At 52.5% G+C, this 17,957-nt stretch overlaps 2 protein-coding genes across 6 annotated transcripts in view; one reads left to right on the forward strand and one right to left on the reverse strand.

The window, feature by feature from the left end:
- LOC124231550 (interferon-induced GTP-binding protein Mx1-like) overlaps nt 1-4,413 on the forward strand; it is a 34,781-nt gene extending 30,368 nt beyond the window's left edge. For both annotated transcript variants that reach the window (XM_046648343.1, XM_046648342.1), the window contains exons 14-15: nt 348-590; nt 3,684-4,413. In XM_046648343.1, coding sequence (XP_046504299.1) covers nt 348-590; nt 3,684-3,914 — 474 coding nt within the window. In that variant the 3' untranslated portion in view covers nt 3,915-4,413. The remainder of the gene's footprint in view (nt 1-347; nt 591-3,683) is intronic.
- Nucleotides 4,414-9,277: 4,864 nt separating this feature from the next.
- The window catches only part of LOC124231503 (transmembrane protease serine 2-like), a 33,330-nt gene continuing 24,650 nt past the window's right edge, over nt 9,278-17,957 (reverse strand). For 3 of the 4 annotated variants that reach the window (XM_046648316.1, XM_046648318.1, XM_046648319.1), the window contains 4 exons: nt 16,526-16,701; nt 15,282-15,377; nt 12,917-13,059; nt 10,853-12,414 (listed from right to left, as the gene is read on the reverse strand). In XM_046648316.1, coding sequence (XP_046504272.1) covers nt 12,238-12,414; nt 12,917-13,059; nt 15,282-15,377; nt 16,526-16,701 — 592 coding nt within the window. In that variant the 3' untranslated portion in view covers nt 10,853-12,237. The other variant, XM_046648317.1, reaches the window with a different exon arrangement.

Below are 17,957 nucleotides of genomic sequence, written 5' to 3' on the forward strand. Positions count from 1 at the left end.
CGGTTTCTCTAAACCCCAGGAACATGAAACACTGAGAATTTGATTGATTTCAGTTTGGCCCTCGTCTTACCCCTGTGAGCTCCGATGGGGAATTTACTCCTCCTCGTCAGAGGGAAAAGCCCATAAGAGGAAAGACAGCAGCTGAGCCTCGGGCCTGAGAACAGAGCCCGCCAGGTCCCTGGGCTCTGGGGTTGAGGGGTCTGCTCACCTGTGTGGCTCAGGTCCCCCCGGGAGCTTCTGCCCCTCTGCCGCCTTGCTCTTTGCGGACTTTGCAGAAGACCTGTTTTCCTCCGACCCAGTGATTCATTGCTTGAGGGAAATTTTGTGGCATTTCTCTTCTGCTCTAGTCCAAACTTGAAGACATTAAATTAGAACAAGAAAATGAAGCTGAGAAGTCGATCCGACTCCACTTCCAAATGGAGAAGATCGTCTACTGCCAAGACCACGTTTACCGGGGCACGTTACAGAAGGTCAGAGAGAATGAAATGGAGGAGGAGAAGAAGAAAAAAACAATCAACGTCTGCGGTCAAAACACTTCCACAGAGTCCTCAATGGCAGAAATCTTGGAGCATCTCAACGCCTACCAGCACGTGAGTCCACCAGTGTCTCAGAAAGGCGGCTTTCCTTTCTCTTCCTTTTCTTCCACATGCCTCCCTCTGTAGTCTTATTGTCTCTGTAAGTGACCGTCAGCCAGCTCCATCGTTCCACCTTGTGTGAGCCTCTGTAGAAGCAACTTGACCTCAGATAGATGAGAAGATGTTGTGGCTTGGAGCCACTTACCTCTGGTTTTCACTGGCTCTATTGCTCTAGACAAGTTACTTAACCTCTTAGCCTCAGTTGTCTTCTCTATAAAATGGCATCTCCTCATAGGGTTCGTGTGAATTTTCAGTGAGACGAGAGTGGGTGAGTCCCTTGCATTGGAATGCAGTGGCAGCTTGCCACTTAGAAGCTACTCATAAAGATGCATGCTTTGATTGTACAGTACATTTCAAATAATGTGAAGGGCGATCTAATTTATCCTGGGGAAGGATGCACAGCTCAGTCAGGACTTTGGGATGTGTAAGCGTCTAGACAGTGAGAGCAAATGGTAGTCTCTTGGTTTAGCAGAAACCTCCATCACTTCACTATTTGGATGCTTAAGGCAGTGCTTCTCAAACTCAGCCATGCACGCAGACCTCCCAGAACCACGTTTTGTGTCTCTATTTCTCCATCCACCCATTCATCTGAAGAATACTGCTGTGAGCATGGCCGAGCAACTCTACGCTCCCACTTCTGTTTATGCAGAAATTTTCTGCCTCTCCTCATTTGTTCCAGTTTCAGTATGAATTTTAGAATTAGCTTATCCAGTTCCTTATGAAAAAAGAGAACTGTCGGTCTCCTTATTGGGATCATGTTCAGTTAATAGGTCCTCATAGGGAGAGTTGCCATCTTTATCACGTCGAGTCTTCCTGTCCCAGAGCATCATGGGTCTTTCCATTTTTAGGATCCCCTTTTGGGGGAGTCTCAGAAGCATTTTAAAGTTCTCTTTAGGTAGATGGTGCATATTTCTGGAGTTTATTCCCGTGTATTTTCTCATTTTTGTCCCTATGATAGATGAGTCTTTTCTTCCATTATATCTTCTGTCTGTTGTTAGTAGATATGATTTCTGTGTATTATGCTATACCCCTTCCCCATGCGGATTCTCTTATTGTTTGTAGTGGTTTTACAGCTGAGTCTCGTGTGTTCTCCCAATGAACATCATCCCTTTGCAAATAGCGATTGCTCTACGCTCCCCTTCTCTCTCCAATTTTAGGCCTCAAACTTCCTTTTCTTGCCTCGTCTGGTCTGTTTAGTGCACCTAGAAGCAGTAGTGGCCCTAATAGGCAGCCTGGTCTTGTCCTTGACTCCAGTGAGAATGCCGCTGGTCCCCATTAAGCCTGATCCTCGTTGGCTAACATCAGGGTGTCAGCAGGACTGAGCTCCTCCTCCAGGCTCTAGGGTGAATCCGTCTCTCTGCCTCATGCAGCTTCTAGAAGCCTCCCACATTCACTGGCTCGGGGCCCCTCCCTCTGTCTTCACATGTTCCCTCTCTCCCACCTTCTTGCACAATCTATCTTCCTCTGCCTCCCTCCTTTGCATCGGGCCCACCCATAACCCAGGATAATCTCCCTATCTTAACGTCAGCTGGTTAGCACGCTGAATTCCACCTGCAGCCTCAGTTCCCCTTTGCCGTGTAAGGCGACACATTTGCAGATTCCCTGAGGAGGATGTGCACATCTTTGGAGCTATTGCTCTCCCGAGCACCCTCATCATTAGATGAGATGCATTTCCCAGCGTCAGTGATTTGCACAATGTCCCCATGGGCACTGGGGAAAGGGCCCAGAGGAGCTGATTTTCACCACTCAGAAATTTCTTCTCAGTGACCAAAGAGATGATTTCCTGCAAACTTGGCTCATCTGTGTGAGTCCTTTTGGGACCCACCTCCTCATCTCCCCAAACCCAACACTTGCTTACCATGAGGATCCCCCTCAGGAAAGGATTTCCCTCTGCATCTGACACTCGCTGCTCCTCCCCACGTTTCCTCTGCCCCCTCCTCCACGTGGCTTGGCCTGACCACCACTGCTTTTGTTACACGTGGGTCAGAGGCTGTGCATTACCTGTCTCCCACTTCCGCCAAAACCCTCGAAGTTTTGGATGATCTCCAGGAGAATGAGAAAATGACTTGCCGCCATGTTCATACCGGAAGTCTCAAGAGATATTTTGGGTACCTGGCGTCCCTCTAGATCTTAGCCATTCCTTTCAGCTTGTGTCCGTTCTCCAGCATCGAACCTCAATGCCTGTGGCCCCCGACATCCCTCTTGAATGCTTTCCATCTGCTTGCTCCTTCTCTCCTTTCCTCCATTTGCGTTTGGTGACAGACCATGTCCCTTACTCATGCTCGTCCTGGAACACATAGCATATGGGCCATCTCCATCTCACAGACGCTCTCAGTTAACATCCACTGGGTGCTTGCTCCAGGCCCGGCATCTTTCCAAACTTTTATCTTTTAGTTCTTTGAATCTTCTTAACCATTACATGAGGCCAGGTGCTAATGTTTTATAGAGAAAGACACTGAAGCACAGAGGGGTCTCGGAACTTGCTAAGGTCCCAGTGTGTGTCGGCTTCCTGCGAGATCAACCTGTCTTTGGAACGAGAAACTTTTCTCTAATCGATGGGAGTGGGGAGGGAGAAGGAAGGGTTGAAACTAACTGTCCACATGCACAGAACTCCGAGGGCTCCGTTCTCTGGCTTTTGATAGCCTAGCCTCTTTTCTGCTAAATAATTTTCTTGTTGATAAAAAAAAAAAGTCATAAAATCTCTTCAGCAGAGTTGTAAATAATTTGAAGACGTAGTTTTTTTTATTCAGTCTGTCCATTTGTCTGTTTAGAGCACATTTTACCCTCTTCCGTCAGAAGTAACCATTTCATCATTGGGGAAAGCTAGTGGGAAGGCAGAGTCGGGGTTGGCCCTGACTCCTAGCCGGGGTGCTCTCTGCACCCAGCATGGTTCCTCGCTGCCTCTAGCACAGAGGATGCTGATGGGTTTGAGACGCAGGCGGGGACCTTGCTCTCCCCGGGTCCAGGTCCCTCCTGGTGCTCACATGGTGAGGACAGAGTCTCTTTGCAATGTCCGCTCAACCCTCTGTGCACTGTTCCTTCTTCCAGGAGGCCGGCAACCGCCTCTCGACCCACATCCCCTTGATCATCCAGTTCTTCGTCCTCCAGACATTCGGCCAGCAGCTGCAGAAGTCGATGCTGCAGCTCCTGCAGGACAAGGACACCTACGACTGGCTCCTGAAGGAGCGCAACGACACCTGCGACAAGAGGAAGTTCCTGAAGGAGCGGCTTGCTCGGCTGGCCCAGGCTCGGCGCCGGTTAGCCAAGTTCCCGGGTTAAATCGGGCTCTCTGTCTCAGCCTCGTGTCTCCATGCACATCTCCAGGGAGCGGAGGCCCAGCTTCTCTCCCCAACAGCCACACCATCATTAGTTACCCATTCACAGATACCCGAGCGGTTAGGGGTCAGGCTTGGTGGTCACTGTCTGTGCTTGTCCTTTAGTGGATAAGGATGTGCTAAGAAGCTGTGATGAGCGATTTGGTTTCAAGCATTGAGACTAGAGCCCCGCCTTCATGTAGCATATGCTTTAGACTGAATGAGCAGTGCCATTTTCTGGTTAGGAGAAATGGTTTTCTACCCCCAGGATTGGTCCTCGTCTCCAGACTCTCTCCATCTCTTTATCAGAGACCGATGTGCGTGCAGCATCATGGAACGGTTATTTTCGGGTTTTTTGTGTTGTCCTTTCGCATACCCAGTGCTTTAGGGGTGTGAGTGCTGCTTGTGTGAATGCTTGTAGATGCCATGTTTCATCTATTTGTAATAAACTTTTTTCTACTAGACATTTCTCTGACGCTTCTTCTTTGGGGAGAAGCCTGGAAATGACAGCACGTAGGAAGCAGGTGGAGCAGATGATCAGGCCCTGACGCTGCCCTCGGTGGCTGGGACGGGCAGGAACAAATGAGCTGAGCTGAAGAACATGGTCTGGTTATTTACAAGGGAAGGGTAGGGAAATGGGGAATAAAGTTACAAAAGTGAAACAGAATGGGAAGCGAACGGCATGACGTCTCTCTAACACGCACTGATCAAGTGTCCGACTTGTCACGTCGCTGGGTGGCTGGCGTGGAGTGAAGAAGATAGAAGTCCGAATCAAGAGAGGCCGCCCAGCGGGATTTTGAGGAGATGCTCTGGCGAGGGCGGGGGTCTGAGAAGCAGAGAAGGTGGCGTATTAACCAGGAACCGCCCCAGAGCAGCACGGCCGGGTCCCGACTGTTCTCCTTGGGGTGAGGACCTTCTCAGACACCCCCTCCACGGCCAGCTTAGGGGCAGGAAACCGAACCACGGGCTGTGGCCGGGCGGGGTGTGAAGGGACCTGCCACCAGGTCCTTTAAAGTGGGAGTTGAAGCATCACGATGCCCGAGCCCAGAGGAGAGGAGGCCAGGGGACAAGAAGAGAGATGCGGCGTGTGGCTGGCCGCGCCAAACGGGAGGCTCCGTAAGTGAACATTCCCCAGCAAGACACACTCTACACAGCCAACATGGGCGCAGGAGCACTTTCCACAGAGATATCCAGAAGTGGAGGGGCTGCCTCGAGAGCTGTGCGCCCCCGGGAAGCAGGGGGCTTCGGGCCAAGCTGGACAGCCGCTCATCAGGGCGGAGGTGGACTAGCCACATGGTCCCCTCCCATCAAGCCCCTCCCCCCAGATCCCTCCTGACACACAGGACTCTTTGATCCTCAGTGTTTTGGGCCAATATGAGAATTTATTCATAAGAGGGAGTGTCAGGGGAACAATGGGCGTTCAACAAGTTCCGATCAACGCCAGCTGTGGGGCAGCGCCTCGAGGCCTCTGCCAGGTGCCAACTGCACACCTGCCGGTCGCCTCGCTCTCTCAGGAGCCAGTTGGCCCATGCTTACAGGAAACGCACGGGCGTCTGTAAGAGCTGGTACAAGCAAGCAGTGCACGCGTCCCTAATCCAGCACAAGGCATGCGTCCCTTTAATTGTAGCCAGCTCTTGCTTCTGTGCCTGGGAGCCATCGGAGGCAGGCCCCCGTCCCGGAGCCGGCGCCCTCTCGTGGCTGGCCTGAGGAACTTCTCCAGTACCAGCGTCCCTGCCATGAACCGGAAGATTCTGCAGGGACCAGAGACAGTCAGAGGTGTCAGAGTTGCCAAGTGTTCTTTGCTGTTGTCACAGTTTTCCTGGAGATTCCTAGAGAGGGTGGAGGAAGAAAGCTGATAGGATGTGCTCCCGGGAATGGCGATTTACCCTGGGAGTAAATCTGCTGGGGACCTACGAGGTGCGATCACTTACCTTTTGGCCAGCAAGAGCAGGTGTCTAGGGACATCCCAGGCCTGTCCAGGAGAAGTGTGCTCTCCCTCGTCCCAGGTGTCCAGGACTCCAGGAAAGACAGCCCTGGAGACCAGTTTTTGTGATTCCTTCACTCAGAGGGTGGCCAGGCTCAGGCAAAAGGTTGACCACCCCCCCTGCCCTGTCTCCCCACCACCACCTTAGCCCCGCTCCCCACCCATGAGGGGCAGCACCAGGATCAGAACCTGCATCTATAGATTCTGCTGCCTGATCTACAGCACAGCTCGAAGGTCCATCTATCTGTGCAGAACGAGCTAGAATAGCAATGATGTCCACTTAGGGACTCTCCTTCCAGGCAAGTCTGGGGCTCGGCTGACCCCATGGGATGGGGCTCCGTTTGGAACAGAGTGAGGAGAGGGGCCGCATAGAATGAACTGATTAAAATAGAAAGACTTGGTTTTCTAGAACACAGAGTCTGGCATGCAGCAGGTGCTTAATAAATGCTGTGGGAGACACCGGGCACCTGTTCGAATGACTTTCTGGATGTGTGACTATCCTCTAAGATCCCGTGAAGCACCTGCACCTGTTACTGTCCTTCTCAAACAAAAGCAAAGACTAGTGAGACCAGCCAGCCAGAAAAGTGCCCCAAACGCCAGCTTTTGTTTGGGAAGGCAGGGATCCCATGCAGATCCTCCACCAGGGGGCACGAAAAGCAGCAAAAGAGACAAGCGTTCGATTTCTCAGGTCCCTCTTTTATTTTCCTCCAAAGGAAGAGCGATTCAAGTAGTGGGGTAGGTTTTCAGTCAGATATAAGATTAGTCACAGCAAAGGGAGGGCTCAAACACTGATGCTCTGGGGGCTAATTCATTTAAAATGAGGCAGCCATTACATTAGTGAATTTTTTTAAGTGTTACTTTCGAGGTGGCACAGCTGCCAGCCCCGTGGCCGAGTGGTTAAGTTCGTGTGCTCTGCTTCGGCGGCCCAGGGTTTTCCAGTTCAGATCCTGGGTGTGGACCTACACACCACTTATCAAGCCATGCTGTGGTGGCACCCTACATAGAAGAACTAGAATGACCTACAACTAACATGCACTGGGGCTTTGGGGAGAAAAAAAAAAGGAAGATTAGGGGCCGGCCCCATGGCTGAGTGGTTAAGTTCGCGAGCTCTGCTTTGGCACCCCTGGGTTTCACCCGTTCAGATCCTGGGCGCGGATATGGCATCGCTCATCAGGCCATGCTGAGGTGGCATCCCACATGCCATAACTAGAAGGACCCACAACTGAAAATACACAACTATGTACCGAGGGGATTTGGGGAGAAAAAGCAGAAAGGAAAAAAAAAAAAAAAAAGAAGATTGGCAACAGTTGTCAGCTCAGGCGCCAATCTTTAAAAAAAAAAAGTGGAAGATTGACAACAGATGTTAGCTCAGGGCCAATCTCCCTCAGCAAAAAAAAAAAAAAGCGTGCGTGTGCACACACATACTCTTCCAACACCTTCTGAACACTGATATCCAAAAAAAAAAAAGTCACATAAATTCCAGCACTTTTCTTAAAACATTGGGTGCCCTGGGAGAATGTGCTCTGGCGTGCACCATATCGTCTCCCTATGTCACCCTCCCTTGGTGTCCAAAGCAGCACAGGGCTGTGGCCAGGCGATTCGATTCCAACCAGGGGTGTGGGGGCTCTTTATAAGTCAGGTTCCGGGTGAAGCCTTGGTTGGAATGGACAAAGGCTCTGAAACGGGAGCAGGATGAGGAAAGCCACAGCAGAACAGAGAAAGAGGCAGGAACAGCCCCCGGGACCTGAGTTGAAGGCAGGATTGTCCGCTAACCACTCAGCAAGAGGCTTTCAAGGTGGCCATGCGTGTCAATGCCGGGAACTCTCCCGCTGACCCAGCTGTAAGAGGCAATGAAAGGATCAGCACAGATGACGAGCTTTTAGTAAGGCTCGTGTTTTCGCTTTACTGCAATTACCGTTTTGTTTATACATACGTATTCACACTGAAGTCTTTTATAAAGGTTTAAATACAAAAATAGCAATATTTCCCTAGTCTCCGCATTCTGGCTACATCTTTTAAGTGAAATCAACCTCATCCAAAAGTAAAAGTATTCACCAGGTGACTCCAAAATGAAAAATATGACTGAAAAGATTGTCAACCACCCTGCCCACGTGGACGTGTTAGGCAGACAGTCAATCGTCATTATTCGCGGATCCCTCATTTGTGAATTCGCCCCCTAAAATTTATTTGTAACCCCCAAATCAATACTAGCAACACTTCTGGGGATATCTACAGAGCAGCAAAAGATTTGTGTCTCCCTACACTTAACGTTCCCAGCTGAGGGGAGCAAGGCGACGCCCGGCCCGCCTGTTTCATCTCGCAGGCTGCAAACAGGGGGTCCTTTTCAGGGTCTATTTAGTGCCCTGTTTTCGGTATTTTTGTACTTTTTGCTGGTGATCCCGATGTTTAAAATGGTCACGAGTACAGTGGGGAAGTTCGGCCCAGTGTCCCAAGCACAAGAAGGCTGGGAAGTGCCTTACAGAGAATATACATACATACTTAGAATACACATCCCTAAGGTGTCTTTAAACCGAAACGCACCCAAAACCAGGTGACCTATTAATCAGCTGACACAGACCAGGGCTCAGGGGGACCTGATCCTGTTTGTCCCCAGGAATGATTAACTATTCATTTATTCAGTGTCCACGACTTTATAGAACGTAATTTCCACAAATAACATGAATCAACTGTACTTATGGATATTGTCTAACAAAAATGTGTACTTCCTTTACTTTTTTTTATTTCAACTTTTTCCATAACTTTCACATGTCTTGACACAATGAAGACAACCACAGTCATCTTCTCCAGCCACCTGACACGTACGTAGAACCTCTCGGATTGGGGGAGTGTAAAGAATGAGAATGGATTTCCGTTCTCAGGGGAAAAAACCCACCCGATCTTTCCTCCCACCGCCGGTCACAACCGCAGGGCACTGGGGTACATGCCAGTTGAGGGAGATGCTCTGCCACCAGGAGCCACACGGACTCCAGGAAGACGGCTTCAGGGGACGAGATGCTGGACTCATTTTTTGCACAGGCAGGATCTGAGGTCACTGGGCAGAGAGGTCTGGAAGAGAGTTGGGTCACAGGGTCTGGATCCGGGAGAAGCCGTAGGTGATGCCCATTCAGGTGCCATCCACAGGTCATCTTTGACAGGAGAGGCTGTGGCAGCAGATGGGACCGACCAGACGGTGGCATCCTCCCAGCCCCCATGCCTCACCTGCGGCCTCTGACCAGCGCCCTTAGCCCCGCCTCAGCCCCACGGCAGCTGGCCCAGCATCACCACCCTGCAAGGAAATGCAGACTGGCTCTGCTCCCCACGCAGCTCTCCAAAGGCTCAATAAATATTTGGAAAAAAATGCATAATTTATTTGTACAATATTTCACAATTGAATTTTACAGTTTATAAAAGATACAAAACAGAAGACGAACAGTGGTCACATAAATAAAAAGAAGCACGAAAGAAGGAACACATTCTCGCTGTGATAATGCTTTTTAAAATCCGGCTTGGGGAGCAGCCACCTGGCAGTGCCATGCGGAACGGAATGCCCCTGGGGACACCGCTGCCACTGAGGCAGGTGGAGTGGGAGCATCCTATGAAGGGGCTGGACCGCCTTCCATTTCAAGGTGAGGTCCCAGCAGGAGAATCATTCATTCCATTCTTGCAAACCCGTGTGCTGGAGAGGAGGGGGCCCTCGGGGAAAGCAGATCATGCAGCAGAAGCATTTACGCTTCACTCTTGGCAGTTTGAGCGCGGCCCTTCCCTCCCGGGGAAACCTAAGGGGCTGGAAGGGGCCACAGGGAGTCCAAAACAGGCCTTCTCTCCTCTGTCGCAAGCACAGGCGCTGTTCTTCAGCACCTCCATTACAGTACCTTCACTTAGGAGCCAGTCACTTTGCAAAGGCAGCGCTAGTCGGCCACCGCTCACACTTGGCAAGGACAGCAAGAGTGTCAAAGAGGCAAATGCAGGAACGCCTTGGGCATCGCAGCCGAGATCCCAGGAGCACTGAGGTAGTAACTTGTAGAAACATTACAGGAAATGACGCGTCGTCAATCCCGCATCCCTGATTTCCCCAGGCGATCTCAATTCCCAAGTGATTCAGAGGCCCCCAGAGGGTCAGCATGGACCCCACCTAGGTGGCCCCCTGGGAGGACCACAGGGGTGTGCACAATCTCAAAGGAGGCAGGAAGAGGGACAGGGAGGAGGGTGGAGATTAAGGTTGGTCTCCCTGGGCGAGCCCCCTCAACACGTAGTGGCCACCTGTCCCGGCCGTGTGCAGGGGTGAGCGTGTCTGCAGCGGCTCCCATGCTCCCAGGGCTCCATGGACACTCTCACCCCGCAAGAAGAAAAGGAGGTTTGAGATGTCCTGACAACTGACTATCAAGTCATGGCCCTTAAAGGGCTGGTCCCTTTATTTCCAGCCACCATCCGGGGCTGCTAAGAAGGCAGTAAAAGGGATCAGTGAAAACCCTGGAGGGGAGGCAGGCCCTGGGGCTGCCGGGGGACCCCTGCAGGTCCCACCTGGCTTCTCCCATTCCATCTCAAGCCGTCCAGCAGCCGAGAAGTCACCACCCTATGAGCATCTAAAGGTGGCCCCCGGAATGGGCTCACAAGGAAGATCCCCTGGGGCAGACTCCATCCCTCTGCTCAGCATCGGCCCTGGAGGCCACACCAGCCAGGCCATCACTCCGTCTGGACAAGGAGTCAGGGAGCGTGGGCCCGGGGAGGAGCCCCTGTGGCCTGCACAGAACTGTGGAGAGTGCCAAGGACAGAGAAGTTCATTATTTAATAAAAATGAGAGGATCTTTGAATCATTGCTAAAAATACATTATGCACAGGGAATTAAAAACCAGCCCCTTCATTTTCTTGTGGAATGGCGTCGAGGACAAAGGCCACACGGGTTAGCTGTTCGCCTGTTCAAAAAGGAAAAAAAAATGACATTATTTTCTCAAGACAAAGGCAGACAATTATTTTTCTCTCCTAGATTGGCATGAGGCCCTTACACCCAAATCAGCAAGCCCAGCAGGACAGAGGAATGTGTTTTCCTACGGCATGAAGGGCCTGGAGTGGGGCTGACAATGGAGGGGAAGGGGCTCAGGGCGACAGAATAGCGTGGGCGAAGGCCTAGAGAGAACAGGGAGAACGGGGCGTGTGGGATCCAGCCATTTAGCGCAGCTTTGTGCGGGAAAATCAAGCTTGTGTTAGCCACTGAAACACATTGTGTTTAATTGGTCCTTGCTTTCTACTCCACCATCTCTCCTGCACCCGGTCCTTTCGCTCCACGCTCCGGCCATGCTGGGCCACTGGCTCATCACACTGTGCCCGTCTGCTCTCTCATGTCCTGGAGAGACAGTCCACCCCTTGGCCTATCTCGCCTCCCTCGAGGTGTCTGGAGCATCTTCCCCTCCCGGGCACGCCCAACCCCACAGGCTTTCCTCCACCATGCAGGCCCCCACAGCGCAGCTGGGGTCGTCTATTTCCAGTGCCCGGCCCTTGGCCAGGTGCAGACTGGCCTGCCCCTGTGGTCACTTGAAGGTAATAGTTGCCGTGGTTCCATCTGGGGGTGACACGGGCCAGCCTCGTTGGGCGATGCCCTGTGGTTCTGACCCTCCCTCTACAGACTGGGTGCCTCTGCAGACTTGAAAGAAGACAGAAGAGAACTTTGTCTTTCATCAGGAGCCCAGTCCCAGAAGGGGCAGAAATCTGTGAAAGCTGCCAGCCCTGATGCCCCTGAGGGGCAGAGAGCTGGTCCTCACCACGGTCCGGGCAGCACCCAAGGAAAGGGCTCTGCTAAGCAGTACCGGTCAGGTTGGGAGTCCGGGAGGGCAGGGCCGCAGGGCACCCTTGGACCGTTCCCATCGTCCCAGGCTTTCCTTGGACCAGAGAAGCACGGCTGCTCCTCCGCCCCAGGGCACACTCAATGGCCCAGAAAAGGAGGGGGCACCGTCACGACTCAACTGGCTGACCTGCGTCGCTCTGCTCTCAGCCCACACTCATCGATGAGGTCTTGGTGGGTGAACAGAGCCAGCTGAGCCAGAATTAAGTGTGGTCAGCAGGGCACAAGGAAGCCCACACAGTTAGCCCTGGACCCCAGATCTTTTCATCCAAGCACCACGGGGCAGCGGGCAAGTGATGCTGGTCAGCAGTGATGGGTGGGCCTTGGAGGGACGGGGAAGAGGATGCTGACGCAAACCCACGGCCACGGGAGGCAGAGTTTGCATCCCGCCGAGGGGGGGTCAGCAGTCAGCTCAGGACCACACCCCGCAGATATCTGGGCTTTGACGCCGCAAGTTGAAGAACTCAGTCAGAAGGAGGACGGGAGAGTTACCCTCATCTCTTGGTAGATCCAGTCTGTGAATACTGTCACATTCCCGTACACTCCCGGTCTGTTAATCTGGGCACATCCGGATCCCCAGCTCGTGTCCCCAATCAGCCACCAGATGCTACTCTTCAGAGTGACCAGAGGACCTCCACTGTCACCCTGGGGAACACAGCAAGTTACAGAGCAGAAGTTCAAACAACCAGTGCACCCTATGGACCCTGACCAGAGGGTGGGGGTCGGGGTGGGGGCTTGGGGGGAGGTTAGGAGCCGGTGTGTGGATTTCAAGTCTCCTCCAACGAGGTAATAGAAACATGATCCCCAAAAGAGACTACGCTGGTGACACATTTTAGTCTATATCAGCTGAGAGTTACCAAATAAGTTTTTGTCCGTATTTTAAAATGTCAAAATACTTATTTCTGTTCCACCGACACTTTGATAAAATAGAAGCCTTCCAGAGGAAGCAGCGATGTGCAGGCAGCGCGGGTTAGCACCAGATGCTTTCACACCGTCAGTAGCCATCACTTCCCGCAGCTGTCCCAGAGCTGGCCCGGCGTCCCAGGGACATGGAACCCTGTCCCTCGTTGGGGGAGGGGGAGGGCTCTCCTCATGGACTCAGAGAAACTAGTCAAGGCCCAAGGGTTGAATAAAAACTTGCCATTACCTGGCAGGAATCGACGTTCCCCTCCAGATACCCGGCACAGATCATGGCGGGCGTGATGAGATTGTTGTAGATGAACTTGTTGTTGCATTGCTCGGGCTCGATCAGGGGGACCATGGCGGCGTTCAGCAGGTCTGAGGTTTTCCCTAAGACAGAGGACACCGGCCAGCTGTCAGTGCCGTGGCAGCTCTCACGGGAAGAGGGGACTCCCTCCCGGAGATGTGCCACCGAGAGGCACTAGACAGGGGGCCACGTGCCCCACGCCCTCCTCCCAGGCAGCTCTAGAGCTCAGTGTCAAGGAAAAGACTCCCTGCCTCTGGAGCCATGGAACCCCGTCTGCTCCAGAATCATCCGCTCTCATCACCCGACCATTGGTTCCGTAGGATCGACTTTCCTCGTTCTCGCTCCCTCTTCACTGGATGGTTCCCCAAGCATCCAAGGGGCTCCGGTGTCTCCTGCCTTATACAGACCGACCTTTCTCGATCCCACACCATCCTCCACATACTGTCTCACTTCTCAGCTCCCCTGCGCATTAAAACGCCTCTAACAAATTACCCGCACCTGCTGTCTCTACTGCCTCCCTCCCATCCTGCATCCTCCACCTGGACACCTTCTAGGCACCACAGGCTTAACCTCCTAACACAGAGCCTGTCATCGGGCCCTCCTCCATGCCGGTCCTCCCCACCCCGTATTCCCTGGCTCAGATCACAAAGCCAGAAGCCCTCCTTCCTTCATTTCTCACTCTCCCCCCAGCTGGCATTCACTCCATCGGCAGATCTGGCTGCTCCATCCAAAATGTGCCTGCTCTCTCCACCTGCACGCCCGCCACCCTGGGCCGCCACCTTGTCTTGAAGGACCACGGCAATGTGCCCTCTCTGTCGTGTTCGGAATACTCTCGCCCCCGCCCTCTCCGTGTCCCCCACGCAGCCATCAGATCATGTCACTCTCCTGTTTAAAAACTTCTGACAGCTCCTTTTCTCACACGAAACAGAAGCCAGTATTCTCACTACAGACTACGAGGCCGCTGGCTCACCATCCTCCAGTCACACTGGCCCTTTATTCCTTAAACAGACTTGTCATTCAGATCTCAGCTCAAACGTCACCTCCTCCAAGAAGCCTTCCCTGACAACACTGGCTCTCATAACGCCCCGCTGTTTGAAAGCACCTAGTTCAGTCATTCGTTTCTTGTTTGCCTGACCCCTCCATGCCCTCAGCCATCGGCAGGGCAAGGAGAATTCCTGAGGGCAGAACTCTGTCCTATTCTGTTCGTGGCTGCAATCTCAGCTCGGGGCAGATGCTCCACAAATATTCGCTGATTTTCCCTTTTGCCTTGGCTGCCGGGAAGCCCTGCTCACAACCATAAGCTTCAACCACAGTAACCTACTTTCGACCAGATGCCAGGATCCCCAGCACCACCAGCGCTCTCTGCCCAGATCATGCGGTCCTTGGACTTTTCACCTTGTTTCACAGGATCTGTGTGTGTGCCCCAAGCACTTTTTGGGAGACGGATGTAAACGGTATATAAAATGCATCTTTGTACCACTCAGCACTTCCACATTTCATACAAGTGGAACAGCCAGCATCCCTTCCTTTGAAAAATATTCTCTAGGATGAAAGCAAATCAGAAGTGAAGGAAGCTGTGGGGGCGTGCGCCCGGGGAATCTAATTCCTCGCCCATAGCTGTGGCGTCAGGGCCAACGGGTAAGAGCTCAGACAGCCTGCAGATGGCCATCTGGGGGCACACAAGGCGATCTTCCTGAGTCCATCACCCCTCAGCCATCAAGGGGCAGGTGGACTTCTAGGGTGGCCCATTAGCAACGACAGGATGCAGAGCAATATCATACCTCTCACATCTATAAGGCCTGTGTGGTTCAAAAAGCAGTTGCCACATGTTGTTCTATTTCATTTTTTTTTTTTTGAGGAAGATTAGCCCTGAGCTAGGGTCTACTGCCAATCCTTCTCTTTTTACTGAGGAAGACTGGCCCTGAGCTAACATCCGTGCCCATCTTCCTCTACTTTATATGTGGGACGCCTACCACAGCATGGCTTGCCAAGCGGCGCCATGTCCGCACCCAGGATCCAAACTGGCTAACCCCGGGCCACCAAAGCGTAATGTGTGCACTTAACCACTGCGCCACCGGGCCGGCCCTGTTCTATTTGATCTTAATACGAACCTTGTGTGTTACGTACGGTAGGTACAATTTTCCCCATTTAACAGATGGGGAAACAGAGGCACAAAGACTGGGCAACTTGCCCACAGTCATCCAATAATTCAGTGGTAGAACCAGGACTGAAACCCGACCTCCCACTTCTGAATCTAATGCTCTGTCCCGTGGGACCTGCAGACCCCAGTGCCCAGGAGCCCCACCTTTCTCGTAGGTGGCGCCCCACCCGGAGATCCAGCAGGACTGTTTTGGCTCCAGCCTCATGCCTGGGTTCGGCAGACACACTGGTTTCACTCTGTCTGTTTCAAGAAGAGAACACACCGTGAGCTGGTCTGGTCTAACGGAAGGCCTCTGAAGACAGTCTCCCCTGCACCTTCCCCATGTGGCATCGCCGGGCCTGATACCACCACCACCCCCGCCCAAGGAAAGTTCCGGATGCCAACGTGCCCTGGCACTCCCACTGTCTGTCCCTGCCCGGCCCCTCCTCCTAACAGCAAGACATCCCCCTCTGGAAATTATGCTACTTATCACTGGAATTATTGGCTAACTCTGCTTCTGAAAATACATAATTAACATTTTTTTTAAACTCAAATCTTCAAAAAATAGAAATTAAAAATACACAAGGTCTCCAGGTGGCAGAGGGCGGAAAAGACACACATGTGGGCGCTTCCGGCTCGCCCCTCGGAGGCCCGTGTTGGAGACGACCTCCAAGAATTGTTTCTCCCATGTCTATATTGTTTCCCTGACTTCACTGCAAACACCTTGAGGGGGGAGGTGAGATTTTGCTTCTTCTGTCCCCTTGTGGGGCTGGAACATTCCAGACCCTCTGATGGACCAGATCGAGGCTCAAATAAGAGGCTATGGGAAGTCACGTTTATTTTAAATTGTTATTACTTTAAAGTATCTCATTTTCAGAATTTACGTGAAAAAATAAAGTATCTTTACAAATCATAGATCAGTAGTTCTCAAGTGGAGGTGATTTTGCCCCCAGGGGACGTCTAGCAATGTCTGGAGACATCTTGCTTGTCACAGTTGGGAGGTGCTCCTGGTATCTAGCGGGTGGAAGCCAAGGACGCTGTTCAATATGCTACAATACATAGGACAAAACCCCCACAACAAAGAATGACTTGACCCCAAATGTCAGTAGTGCTGTGGGTGAGAAACCTTTTCTCGACTTTCCCAAGTTTTCACCAAATCGTCCCTCTCTACAGTGGAGGAAAAGCACAGCGGTCACTGCTTCCCTCAACACGCCACAGGCACATTTTTGGGTGACGTCCTCTGCCGAGCCCTGTTCTATCAGCCACCCCTCCTGCCCGCACCCTAACCCAACGTGAATTGCTTCCTTCCGTTCATCACGGCACAAGTTTTAATCCCAGTTGACCCCTCCTCCTTAAGATTTAGTCAAAGTCGTTCACACACCCGGAGCCACACGAAGAAAGATAGGTACCGTTAAAAGTCAGAGGGGCCTCAAGCTTCATCAGAGCGATGTCATTGTTCTTGGTCTTGGAATCGTAATTCGGATGAGCAATCACTTTTCCCACTCGGTGTCCATTTCCGTAGAACATTAAAGATTGGCTCAAAATGCCTGCGAAGGCTGTCCAGTACTGGGGGCTGTTAAGCGGCCTGGAAGACAAAGGTGAGCCCCACTCAGCGTCTCTGAGCCACAAACACAAAACACTCATTCCGATCATCTTCAAAGGAACTAAGACGGAGCCACAGGTCCCGGAGGTGACACGACTCACCAGGAGCCACACGGCAAGACTGGTGAGGACGTGGCTCAGGCTCTTCTCTCTCCCTCTCTCACCGTGGCCTCATCCCCCCCAGCCCTCTGCCCAGCTCATGCTTTGAATCCCGCCCCTCCTATGCTTCTGCGCCAGCCCACAAGCCCTCACAGTTCCAGGAACACGTTTTCTTGGGCCTCAATGCCTCCCTGAGGTTTCAAACCCTTTTCTGGCAGGACTGGGTCTGTCTTACTTACCACTATATGCTGGAGCATTTCCTGGCACACAGTAGGTGCTTAATAAATGTGCAGTGATGAACAGACCAGGTCTAACAGCCATCAAGGCGTCGCCTTATCTGGGTGTTTCCCTTTAAGAGGATCCCCAATCCTCAAGCTGTCAGAGGGGGTGGATGGAGGGAAGGGAGCCCCCTTGGGGAACAAACACCGCTTCCTTCTGCCTTCACAGGCCCCCTCGGGAGGGGCAGGCACACCTGGCCGACAGGTGCAAACACCACCGTCAGACACCTTGAATGCACTGTCGGAAGCCACACAGCCGGGGAAGGGCGGGGCCAGGAGCCGAGCCAGGCCCGGCCGCACTCTAACCCAGAAAAAATAGCTCTGATCAGTGTGGTTTCCTCCAAAGCAGGTATGTGACCCAAACACTCTACGTTTAAGAAAAAAGGAGGGGAGACGGTATCTTCCACAAAAGCCAAGGCTGTAAATAATGGCTTCCCCCATCCCTCCCTCCTCGTCTGTGTGGGCAACCCTGTGGCCGAGGACACTTAGCTAGGGCCACAGAGAACCTTCTGCTAGGACAGGGTGAGGTCCCTGAGCGTGTATGTGTGTGCTATCTCCAAGGACAAGCATCCAGGAGGGACCAGAACTCCCAAGATGGCAGGGGCTCCAAGAGGGGTAGGACTGAGCTGAGAAGACAGCGAGCCAGAAGGAATTCTGCTCACAGCAACCCCCCAGTCCACACTGCATCCCTGTGCCCAGAACCCTGCATGCAGTGGATGCCAAATGCATGCCGGCTGGAGAAGGGTCTTGGCTGCACTTCACCAGTGTTAGCTCACCTGAAGTGGGTGCCATTAGAATCCCTACTTACACCCAAGGCAACCGGAGCTTGAAGAGCTCAAAGACTTGGCTCCATGTCACCTTG

The sequence above is a fragment of the Equus quagga genome, chromosome 21 (assembly GCF_021613505.1).
Source record: "Equus quagga isolate Etosha38 chromosome 21, UCLA_HA_Equagga_1.0, whole genome shotgun sequence".
Taxonomy (NCBI): Eukaryota; Metazoa; Chordata; class Mammalia; order Perissodactyla; family Equidae; genus Equus; species Equus quagga.